Genomic DNA, 12,145 nt, shown 5'->3' with positions numbered 1-12,145 from the left:
CTGCAGACCTGCTTCACCGCCTGGGAAGCGACTCCCCTGCAGGTGGGGAGCCGGGGGCTCGAACCGGGATCCTCATGCCGGTCCTTGTGCTTTGCGCCACGTGCGCTTAGCCTGCTGCGCTGCCGCCCGACCCCCCAGAAAGTTGCTTTTAAGAGCCTGACAGGAACTAGCACCAGTCAGGGTGTTTGTGCCTCTCCTGAATTGGCCTCTGATCCCCTTCTTCCACACCTCCTGACGTATCCTTCTCAGAGACTCAAGGACCAACGGAAACAAACATCACAGCCTTCCTGTCCACCTGGGCCACCCCTGTCCCTTTTGAATTGCCGGGGGTTCCTCCAGTCAGCTGCTGGCTACAGCTTTCGCCATTTCAGTGACTGAATTATTTCCTTAAGTTTCCTGTTCATTTGGAGAGTCCCCCCCACGGACAACACCTGGTCCACAGTCCTCAGGGCCACTGTGTACCCGTGCCACCCGTCTGCTCCGGAGGATCGTGCTCAGGAGCACAAGACGACACCTGTGCCATCCTCACAGGTGGCAACACTGTCACCTCAGGGTCCTTTACTTTTATAATATTTTATTAATTTGATATTGATTTACAAAATCAGAATACAACAGGGACATAACTAACTCCACGCCACCCCCACCACCAGAGATCCATGTCCCCATTCCCTCAACTGGAAACTGCAGTGGTTCTTCCAAGATCAGATACGGGCTGACTGTTATTTCTGTAGCTACCTATCTATATTTATATATATTTGCCCGTCTTTTCCCGTGGTCCTGCCTTCTCTTCCTTTCTAAGTCACAATTACAACTTCTGACTGTCCTTCCTTTTGTTTTATTTATTTTTTCCTCTTCTCTTTCTGGGTCCTTGTCAGACAGCCCCCCTGCTCCATCCTCCATTGCTGACACTGTGGCCTATTTGCATCATCATTGTTTTGCCTGATCTATCTTCTTTCTACCTCGAGACCTGCCCTGCCTTCAGGGTATTAATTAATCCCACTGGTTAAGACCTTCACAACAGTTGCTAAGGTTCTACCATTAGCCTGCTCTTTCCTTTTCTCCAACCCCTTTCCTAGCCATTTCCGTTTCTGACTTGCCACTTCCGGTAAAAAATATATGAAAGCGTAGTCTCTGATCAGTAAAGGCCTGGCACTGCGTTCCTGCTCCGCCACGAGTTCCTGGTCTCTCTCCCGCCTCGCTGAGTGAGCAGCAGCCAGGTTGGCTCCGGCCCAGAGAGCACATACCCGGGAAGAAACAGCCTCACGCTCGCCCGGCAGGCCCTGATGGAATTGGGGTTCAGAGCTCTGGTCATCTTCCCCTAATTTCTTGCCCTCAGGGATTATGGACCCAAATTCTTTATGGGGGAGCAGAAGGTGGGAGTTCTGGCTGCTGTAATTGCTTCTCCGCTGGACATGGGCGTTAGCAGGTGGATCCACACCCCCAGCCTGTCTCTGTCTTTCCCTAGTGGGGCAGGGCTCTGGGGAGGGGGGCTCCAGGACACACTAGGGCACCTCAGTGTTCTTTCTTTGCCATTGTGATTAAAAATTGTAGTGCAAATCACTTTTGAGACCCTCCTCCCAAGAGGGAAGAGGAGATTCCCCTACTCCTTTGATGACCACTATGCTAACCGTTAAGACATAATCACATGTCATCCTGTCATGTTAGAACACGAGAGCAAGAGCGAGAGACTTGAGATAGTCCTCAGGGTCCGCATTCTGTGCTTACACCGTAGCCTACTTCCCAAGCGCTGGCTTGCCAGAGACTCCTCACTGTAACTTCCTTTTGCTCACCATGTGAAGTAATCTGATAGGGAGGGTCCAGAAATTGACATGCAAAACGGTGCCGGGAAAGTTAGACACAGGCTGGGACTGTGGGAGCTTGCACACGCTGTCAGAAGATGTGTCAGCAGCTCCAGGTTATTTATTTTGCAAACAGGAGTCAGCTGGGACAACTCACAGATTTATTTTTTCTTTTGGTTCTTTTAGAATTTGAAATTCTAAGCATAACAGTTTTGGTAAAGACTGCGAGATACTGATGCAAGCCATCTTAGGGCGCGTTTGCGTTTGCGTTTGTGTACGGGGGGCCAGCTGGGCTGCAGACATGGGCCAGGCCTTAGCCTGTGTGTGTGCAGAACTTTTATGACTTTTTTCAAATATATTATCTTTAATTTTTTATTTGTGGTTTAATAATAATTAAGAAGATTGTAAGATAACAGGGGTACAATTCCACACAGTTCCCACCACCAGAATTCAGTGTTCCATCCCCTCCATTGCAAGCTTCCCTATTCTTTATCCTTCTGGGCGTATGGACCAAGATTATTATTATTATTTTTTTTTTTTTTACCAGAGCACTATTCAGCTCTGGCTTATGGTGGTGCGGGGGATTGAACCTGGGTCTTTGGAGCCTCAGGCACGAGAGTCTCTTTGCATAACTATGCTATCTACCCCTGTTTGGACCAAGATTCTTTATGGGGAGCAGCAGGTGGGAGTTCTGGCTTCTGTAATTGCTTCTCCACCGGACATGGGTGTTGGCAGGTGGATCCATCCCTCCAGCCTGTGTCTGTCTTTCCCTAGTGGGCAGGGCTCCGGGGAGGTGGGACCCAAGGAGATCAGGATAGTGTCATGGTAGCAGCAGCTGTTAGGTGGTAAGATGTAAAGCAGGAAAAATTGTTTATTAAACGGGAACCCAAATGAATGTTGGTGAGATGGCCTCTGGCCGTCTTTAAAGTCTCCAGAAGTGGAGCAGAGAAGTAACCTCATGTTCAGAAGGAGCAGGAGGAACAGGGGACGGCCACACTCGCAGATGGAGCTAAGAAAGGAGACCGAGGAAGGGAGAGGGTGAAGGCCCAGTGGATGCTAGTCTATCACAGCAGATCCGGGAGGGAGGCGCATTGGGGGCTTGAAGGGTGCTGACTTCCTGTGGGGCAGTGAGATGCTGGTTTGGTTGAGGCTGTAAAGGGCTGAGGCCTCTCTTGGAGGCAATATGGAGATGTCCCCACCGTCTCCTCGCTAGAGTCATATTGGAGTTGGGGAAAGGAAGGGAGATCTGCCTGCCTGCTGCCAAGTGTTGCTTCGGAAGCCTGGCAGCTGTTTGAGAAGCTGCTCTGTGCGCGCCGTCGCGCCGGGCCGGAGGGGAGACGATTAGCCAACACCGGAGTCTCGGACACACCATTCACCAGATCCCCGTCTCCTCCCCCCAATCCTAGCACCCCGTTTGCATTGCCTCGTTGGCTTCCTGGAGCTTAGAGAGCAGGACTGTAGCATGGGGGTCCACGGATTCTGCAGATACATCCCAGCACTCTGTCGTTTAGGGCGGTGTGTCTGCCTGACATCTTCAGGTCCGCGTCTCCCACATTCTCTCTAGCCAGAGCCTTCGGTACCTGTTCCTCCTCTTCCAGCTCCAAGACCACTACGTGGTCTTGTATGATCCTTATTATTTGTTTATTTATTGGATCGAGACAGCCAGAAATCCAGAGGGAAGGGGGAGATAGAGAGACACAGAGACACCTGCAGCCCTGCTTCTCTACTTGCAAAGCTTTCCCCCTGCAGGTGGGGACTAGGGGCTGGGACCCAGGTCCTTGTGCGCTGTAACGTGCGCTCAGCCAGGTGCGCCACCGCCCGGCCCCCAGTCTTGTGTCATACCTCAACTCCTGTGCAGATTTCTAGGGGTGACCTTCTTAGAGCTTCCCCCCCATCTTCCGTCACTGCAGTCATCTATGGCCAAGGTAAGGATTCTATGTTGGGGACAGGTGGTGGTATACTTTGTTAAGCGCACACATTATAGTGTGCAGGGATCCAGGTTCAAGCCTGCCTTCTTCCCTTCCTCCCTTCCTTTCTCTCTCTCTCTTTTTACTTATTTTTAAATTTTTAAAAATATTTATCTATTCCCTTTTGTTGCCCTTATTGTTTTATCGCTGTAGTTATTATTGTTGTTGTTGTTACTGATGTCATCTTTGTTGGACAGGACAGAGAGAAGTGGAGAGAAGAGGGGAAGACAGAGGGGGAGAGAAAGAGAACCTGCAGACCTGCTTCACCGCCTGTGAAGCGACCCCCCTGCAGGTGGGGAGCCAGAGGCTCAAACCGGGATCCTTACGCCAATCCTTGGGCTTACTGTGCTTTTTTTTTTTTTTTAGTAGGTCTGCAGGTGTCTATCTTTCTCTCTCCCCTCTGTCTTCTCCTCCTCTCTCCATTTCTCTCTGTCCTATCTAACAACGATGACATCAACAACAACAATAATAACTACAGCAATAAAACAACAAGGGCAACAAGAGGGAGTAAATAAATAAATATTTCAAAAATTCTTTTAAAAAAGTAGCCTTCAGGAGCAGAGCAGTGGGTTCATGGAGCAGGCACCGAGCCCCAGCAATAACCTGGAGGCAATAAAAAGAAGAAGGAGGAGAAGGAGAAGGAGAAGGAGAAAAGAAATAATTATCTCAATTCAGTGATTAAAGAGTGAGGGCAAAATAAGTATATATTCAGAAATGAATGTAAAAGGATATACATGTTTATGAGTAGGCAGAAAGAGGGAAGCAGAGAGTTCATTTGTCTCCTAGAAAACTACTTTAGGTAGAGAGAAATGGAAATCAAAGAAGAATAAAGTGAAGCACAAAATGAGGATATTCAGATAAGTCTGTAGGTTTCCAGGAGATGACCACAGAAAGTGTTAATGTAGGACTGTCAACAGGAAGTGAGAAAAAAGCTCTAGGTGACGTGATGCACTAGCTGAGGAGGGCTGACTGAAGCCGAGGCCTTATAAAACCGGTCTGTTGTTTGAGAGGAGGCTAGAATAGCGATTTGCTGTACTAGTCAGACGTGTGACTGCTAAAAATTAAGGTGACCATGAAGAGTGAACGGAATATAAAACTGTACAACAGGGAAATGAAGAGAGAATAGTCAACTGCAGTCCATGGAGAGAGAGTGGGAAAAGTAGAAAACAGAGTCATAAAGGCGGTGGCTCACCTGGTTAAGCACACACATCACCCACATCATCCTGAGGACTCAGGTTCAAGCCCCCGCTCCCCACCTGCAGGGGGAAAGCTTCACGAGTGGTGAAGCAGGGCTGCAGGTGTCTCTCTGTCTTTCTCCCTCTCTGTCTCCTCCTCCTCTCTCAATTTCTCTCTGTCTTATCAAATAGAACGGGGGAAACAAATGGCCGCCAGGAGCAGTGGATTTGTGGTGCAGACACTGAGCCCCAGTAATAACCGTGGAGGCAAAAAAAAAAAAAGAAATTTACAGCAGTATGGTAGCTTTTCCTACTTGAAAACTTTGCTTGCTCAGTCCTGGGGCCTGGGTCTGTTCCCCAGCAGGTCTGTGACCTGTCCCAAAGGAAACAGAACTCTCCTGGACTCAGCACTAATGATATCTCCTCCCAGCGCGTCCTCCCAGTGCGTCCTCCCTGCCCTCAGGGAACCGGTGATCACTGTGGCCAGCACAAGCCACTTGGAGGTGTTAGCCGTTAATCACAACAATGCAGAGCTGTGCCGTTGTCATCTGGTGTGACCAGAGCCTCCACGGAAATGTCGTCAACCGCTTTACAGTTAAGGTGTCCGGGAAGGTCCAGGCGAGTCAGCTGTAGCAGCCGCTGGGAGGAGGTCCATTCCGGGCCCTCCCCAGGTAGATACCAGGGGACACACTGGGCCGCTTCCTGCCTCGTCCTTGAAGATGACACGTTGAGTCCTTGCTCCATCAGCCAAGCCACGCAGTGCCTCTGATGCTCGAAATCCAACCCAGACGTCCACGGCTGGGTCAGCGTGTGTCATCATTGAGTCATGAAGACTCAGCTTCCAGCCCACTTGGAAGCAGGACACCTTTCTTTTGGTAGAGAGATCAGCTTTCTTTTTTTTTTTTTTTTAATAGTTGTTGTAGTTATTGTTGTTGTTATTGATGTCATCGTTGTTGGACAGGACAGAGAGAAATGGAGAGAGGAGGGAAGACAGAGAGGGGGAGAGAAAGACAGACACCTGCAGACCTGCTTCACCGCCTGTGAAGCGACTCCCCTGCAGGTGGGGAGCTGGGGGCTCGAACCGGGATCCTTATGCCGGTCCTTGCGCTTTGCACCACGTGCCCTTGAGATCAGCTTTCTTGACAAGCTAATTAAGTTGCCAAAGTTTCCAATATGACATATATTATAAATCCATTAAAAAAAAAATGGACTCAGAAAAGAAACTGAGCAGTACCAGCTTGGGAGGGGGGTGAGCCTCCGGCCGGAGCCAAGCAGGCAGGTCTGTGGTGGCCTCTTGGCTTTGTCTCCCAGGCCTTCGCTAGTTCTCTGCTCTTTGAGATCATCTTGACAATGCCGAGCTGTTCTCTATGGAGCTTTCACGTAATTTTTTTAAAAAAAATTTAATGATTTATTTATATTAGACAGAGACAGAGAGAAATTGAGAAGGGAGGAGGTGGTAGTGAGGGGAGAGAGACAGAGAGACCCCTGCAGCCCTGCTTCACCACTCGCGAAGCTTTCCCCCTGCAGGTGGGGACCGGGGGCTTGAAGCCAGGTCCTTGCACAGCACAATGTGTGCTCTTAGCCAGGTGCACCACTGCCTGGCCCCTTAATTTTTTTGGTCATTGCTGGGGCTTCACCGCCATAGCTGACTTTTTTTTTTTTGCCTCCAGGGTTATCGTTGGGGCTTAGTGCTGGCACTATGAATCCACTGCTCCTGGAGGCCATGTTTTCCAGTTTATTGGACAGGACAGAGACAAATTGAGAGAGGAAGGGGAGACAGAGAGGAGAGAGAAAGAGACCTGCACTTTTCTTCTTAAAAAGAGAGGCCGAGACAAAGTGAGAGGAGGTACGACGATACCACTGCCCAGAGTCCCTGGTGTGGTGATGGTCGGGCCCAGACATGGGCCGTGCTCATAACTCGGGTGAGCTGTCTTGCCTGCTCTGTAGCTGAAAGGCCTCCCCTTTGGTGTGACCCTGGGCAGAGCTTAGCAGAGGGCTAGGGGTGGGGGTGGGGAGGCTTGTAAGGGCAGCACCCGCACGCTCGGTCACTGGAGCCAGGAAGTCGGTTCAACATCCAGTCCTGATAGTGACTAAGTTTGTGTCACGGGACCAAACGGCTTCTCTGTCCTTGCAGCCTCCCCTCAAGGCTTGTGTGAAGGTGGTGGACACAGAGCTCAGGCCTTGGGGACACGTCACTCTTGCCTGTGAAAAGCAGGAATGTAAGGAAGGCAGTGCCGTGGGTGTGTGATCAGCATTAGCTTAGGACTTACCGAGAGCTGAAAAGCCGGCGATAACTTGAGGTCTGGAAGCTACTTAATCGGCCATCTGTGGACACTGAACCCCCCACTTTTTTGGGGGGAACCTGTGTGCCTGGGAAATATTTCTGGAGAACAGATGATTGACGACTTGTGCTCTTTCATACTGAAACACTGGTTAGAAGGGACACATGTGCCCGTGCTCATAGCTACAATATCTACGATAGCCAAAGAGTGGAAGCAGCCCAAACGCCCATCGACAGGCGACGGGCTAAAGGAGTTATGGGACAGGGCCGGGTGGTGGCACACCTAGTTGAGCGCACAAGGACCTGGGTTCAAGCCCTTGGTCCCCACCTACAGGGAGGAAGCTTCACAAGTGGTGAAGCAGGGCTGCAGGTCTCTCGCTCTCTCTTCCTCTCTATCTCCCCCTTCCCTCTCAATTTCTAGCTGTCTCTGCTCAGTAAGTAAAGGTAATAACAAATTTTTAAAAATTAAGGGATATATATTTCATGGGATACTGCTCTGCAGTCATTAAAAATGATAATGTGTTTGCGGAGACAAAAAGGATGGAACTGGAGGTGACTGTGCTTAGCGGAGTAAGTGAAGAGATGAAACGACCAGATGGTTTCACTCGTGTGCAGAACTTAAGAGTCCTACATGAACTTGCAAAAATAAAGGAACCAAAAAACAGAAGGAAGCAAACTGTTTCTACGACTTGTGAGGACTCTGGTGGTTCTCTCTGGGAGGCGGTGGGTGTGGTGTGGCGCTACCTATATCCATTGTAATCTCACAACCTTGTAACATACTGTTAATAACAAATACAAAATTTTACGTAGAGAGCCGTGCGCTCTTTAACCTGTTCTCCGTGAGTGTAACATAGTTTTACTTCTCAACCATGAGACACTGCCAGTCTAGCTTCGCGGGCGGGAGAGGGGATCCAGGAACTCGTGGCGGTGTGGTAATACAATTCTTTATTCACACGGGAGCGTCCCAGAGTCGGGCGTGAGCACAGCGGGTTAAGCCACATGGCGCCAAACCGAAATGGCCGCCTCCCACTCTGCACGCCAGCCCTTCTCCAGGTTGGGAAGTGGGAGAGAAAAGAGCGAAACCAGGAACAGAAGCGGGTTTTATGGGGTAAAACCGGAAGTGGCAAGTTGCAAACGGAAATGGCTAGGAAAGGGGGTGGAGAGAGGCAGAAGGCATGCTGGGAAGGTGCAAGCGTCCTTAGCACCTGTTGCGATGGTTTTAACTGGCGGGAATTAGCAACACCCTGAGGGGATGACGTGATGGGGAGACCTTTAGTCATTTATAAGACAGAGCAGAAGATTGGTATGTAAATAATAATACTTGCATGGAAATATGGTGGGTTGTGGGCCCTGCCAGTGTTCAACCACATCTGCGCAATTTCCCAACAAGACACAAAAGGAGAAACTGTTTCCTGGCTGCAGGGTATGCCGGAACTCCAGAGCTCGTGGGTTGGCTTGTTTTTAATAATTGTAGCATGTGAACTACAGACATAGCCTTTTCTCTGAGGGCATCAGGCATGTGTCCCTGCAGGTGTGGCCACCTGACATGTGTGTCCTTCACCCTTTGTAGGGTGTTTGGTGACGCCCACTGACCCTGTGACCTTCTCTCTCTCCACAGAGCATACCACGTCCCCAGCGGCAAGACCTTAGCTGTGAAGGTAAGTGCCATCCACGGGAGTTCTTGAGGCCCTCACCGCCTCCTTGTCCTCCCTGTTAGTGTGGGTCACTGAGATGGTCTGGGAGGCGGGACGTAGCTCACTCTATACTGTGCAGAGAGCTCTGGGTTCAAGCCCCAACATGGCCCATGTGGGGGCACACGGATTGTACCAGGGGGGCTCTGGGTGGTGGAGCCATGTTGTGGGGTCTCTCCTCTCTCCCACTCACTTCTCACTTTCTCAAAAATAAAGAATTAAGGGGGTCGGGCGGTAGCGCAGCGGTTTAAGCACCTGGTGGTGCAAAGCACAAGGACCGGCGTACGGATCCCGGTTCGAGCCCCCGGCTCCCCACCTGAAGGGGAGTCGCTTCACAGGCGGTGAAGCAGGTCTGCAGGTGTCTGTCTTTCTCTCCCCCTCTCTGTCTTCCCCTCCTCTCTCCATTTCTCTCTGGCCTATCCAACAACGAACGACATCAACAATAACAATAATGACCACAACAAGGCTACAACAAGGGCAACAAAAGGGGGGGAAAATGGCCTCCAGGAGCAGTGGATTCATGGTGCAGGCACTGAGCCCCAGCAATAACCCTGGAAGCAAAAAATAAATAAATAAAAATAAATTAAAAAATAAAGAATTAAAATGTTGCATCTTGGGGCCGGGTAGTGGCGCACCTGGTTGAGCGCACATGTTACAGGGCACAAGGACCCAGGTTCGAGTCCCCGGTCCCCACCTGCAGGGGGAAAGCGTCACAAGTGATGAAGCAGGGCTGCAGGTGTCTCTCTGTCTCTCTCCCTATCACCCCTGTCCCTCTCAGTTTCTGACTGTCACTATCCAACAAATAAATAAAGTTTAAAAATGAAGTGATGCATCTAGGGAGAGCACCCACGTGCACACACAAGACCCTGGGTTTACTACTGGCGCTACATGAGAAGCAGAAAGAAAGCGATGAAGGGGCTGTGCCCAGATGAAAGGCTGCAGAGGGGTCTTTTTCTCCCTCCCATCCTCCCTCCCTTCCTTTCTCTCTCCCTTTCTTTTTTTTATTTGTTGGTTAGAGACTGACAGAAATTGAGAGGGAAGGGGAGAAAGAGGAAGCAGAGAGACACCTGCAGCCCTGCTCCACAAGCTTCCCCTCTTGTAGACGGGGACTGAGGGCTTGAACCCGGGTCCTTGTGCATGGTAGCAGGTATGCTTAACTGGGTGAGCCACCACCCGGCCCCTGCAGTGGGTAGTTCAACTTAGCTGGTCCGTTACTAGCCAGCCACATATTTAGACGTTTGGCTCTGGGTGATTTACTCCAGGAGAGGGGCGCACTGCAGTCAGTCATCCAAAGCAACTATTGGGTTTTGTTTGCTTGTTTTTGTCTTGGCAAATGTTTTGTAATTGATATGACTTCATGTGCTTTGAATTGTGAGTCATAAGCTTGTTCTGTGAGATAATTTGGAGGAGACCTAGGAGCTGTTTCTGGAAAGGAGTGAAAGCCATCTTGCAGAGGCAACACATTTAAAAAGAGCTAACAGAGACTCCCAGTACATGCAAACACTGAGTTTACGATCACACGACTCAGCAGCCCAGACTGACGACAAGCGTATCGTGTTCTCTGTCGCCCCGGAGTCTGCAGACTCGTGTGCCAGCTGCTCGGGCTGAGCTGAATGCATGGAGAGTAGGTGTGCTTGAAGAGTAGGTGTGGCGTTGGATCCCGGGCGTCTGGGCAGCCAGGGCAAAAGCACGTCCCTTGTATGAAGCCTGAGTCCCAGAAGGAAGAGATCTGCCATTTGTCCGCACAGGAGAAGTTTCCCATCAGAGCTTAGAAGAGTGTTGATTCATTCCCACATACCCAGGGGCTGTCCACTTATCTTTTCTGCTAGTGATTTCTGACCTAAACTGTGCGATCAGGACAAGGGTGACGGCACAGCCTGTCAGAGCACAGGACGGGCAGAAGCCTTCAGAAGCCCCGGTTTCCATCACAGGCAGGCGCAAGTCCCTGCGTCTTTCTTTCTGCCCTCACTTTCTCTCATAAAATAGATTGTTTGGGGGGAAAAGGTCAATACATTTTGGTCAGAGAACACACTTTGTGTCATTGGGATTGTTCTAAATTTACCGACGTTCACTTGTAAAGCCTCTTGATAGGATGCTCTATTTGTTTGCTTGTCCACACATGGCAAGAACTGGTGTGCTCTGCCGTCTGGGTGGTGCAGAAGCATCAGATCAGTTGGCTGATACCGTCGTCATTCAGAATTTCTGTATCTTGACTGATTTTTACATGCTCGTTTTACATCGTACTGAAAGAGAGGCATTGAAATCCCCGACAATTGTGGATTTGTCTGTTTCCCTTGCAGTTTTAGAGGTCTTTATTTATTTGGCAGAGACAGACAGAAACTGAGGGGGGAGGGCGCAATAGAGAGAGACAGAGAGACACCTGCAGCCCTGCCAAACCACTCGAGAAGCTTTCGCCCTGCAGGTGCGGACTGGGGGCTTGAACCTGGGTCCTTGTGCACTGTAACATGTGCGCTCGAGCAGGTGTTCCGCCACCCAGCCCCAGATCTTTCCAAGTTGGTTTGGGATGTGGGGGTGGTGATGCCTTTGGTGCCTGTGGGAGTCTTGGGCCCAAATATAATCTTGAGCCCAGATGGATCACTGAGTAAGTTGCTGCCACCGTGGCCCTCTGCTTCACTAGCTCACTTCACTCAGATGCTGGCTTTATTTTGACTGGTGTTAGCGTCATGTAGCCTTGGGTTTATTAATTTGGCGCCCAGAACAGTCCTTTCATTTCAATAACCCTGCCTCCTTGTGCTGTGTGTGTTGTGCTGGCAAGTGACAGGGTTACACAAGCCCACTTAGCAGCCCGAACGTGTCCCCCAAGGTGCTGTCATGGTCATATGCTTTGTCTTTGTGGTTGAGATAGATGTCTTTTAAAATTTTTTTTTAACTAGTGATTTAATAATGATGAACAAGATTGTAAGATCACAGGGGTACAGTTCCACACAGTCCCCACCACCAGAGTTCCCTGTCCCATCCCCTCCACTGGAAGCTGCCCTACTCTTTATCCCTCTGGAAGCATGGACCAGCATTCTTGATGGAGTGCAGAAGGCGGGCGTTCTGGCTTCTGTCATTGCTTCTCTGCTAGACATGGGTGTTGGCAGGTGGATCCACACCCCCAGCCTGTCTCTGTCTGTCCCTAGCGGGGCAGGGCTCTGGGGAGGGGAGGCTCCAGGACACATGGGTGAGGGCATCTGTCCAGGGAGGGCAGGATGGCATCATGGTAGCATCT

General features: G+C 50.3%; 1 protein-coding gene across 6 annotated transcripts in view; it reads left to right on the top strand.

The window, feature by feature from the left end:
• MAP2K5 (mitogen-activated protein kinase kinase 5) overlaps positions 1-12,145 on the top strand; it is a 271,177-nt gene that overhangs the window by 91,318 nt on the left and 167,714 nt on the right. For all 6 annotated transcript variants that reach the window (XM_060175660.1, XM_060175659.1, XM_060175661.1 and 3 more), the window contains one exon: positions 8,841-8,880. In XM_060175660.1, coding sequence (XP_060031643.1) covers positions 8,841-8,880 — 40 coding nt within the window. The remainder of the gene's footprint in view (positions 1-8,840; positions 8,881-12,145) is intronic.

The sequence above is a fragment of the Erinaceus europaeus genome, chromosome 16, assembly GCF_950295315.1.
Source record: "Erinaceus europaeus chromosome 16, mEriEur2.1, whole genome shotgun sequence".
Classification (NCBI taxonomy): Eukaryota; Metazoa; Chordata; class Mammalia; order Eulipotyphla; family Erinaceidae; genus Erinaceus; species Erinaceus europaeus.
This window is presented reverse-complemented; position numbering and strand designations above follow the sequence as displayed.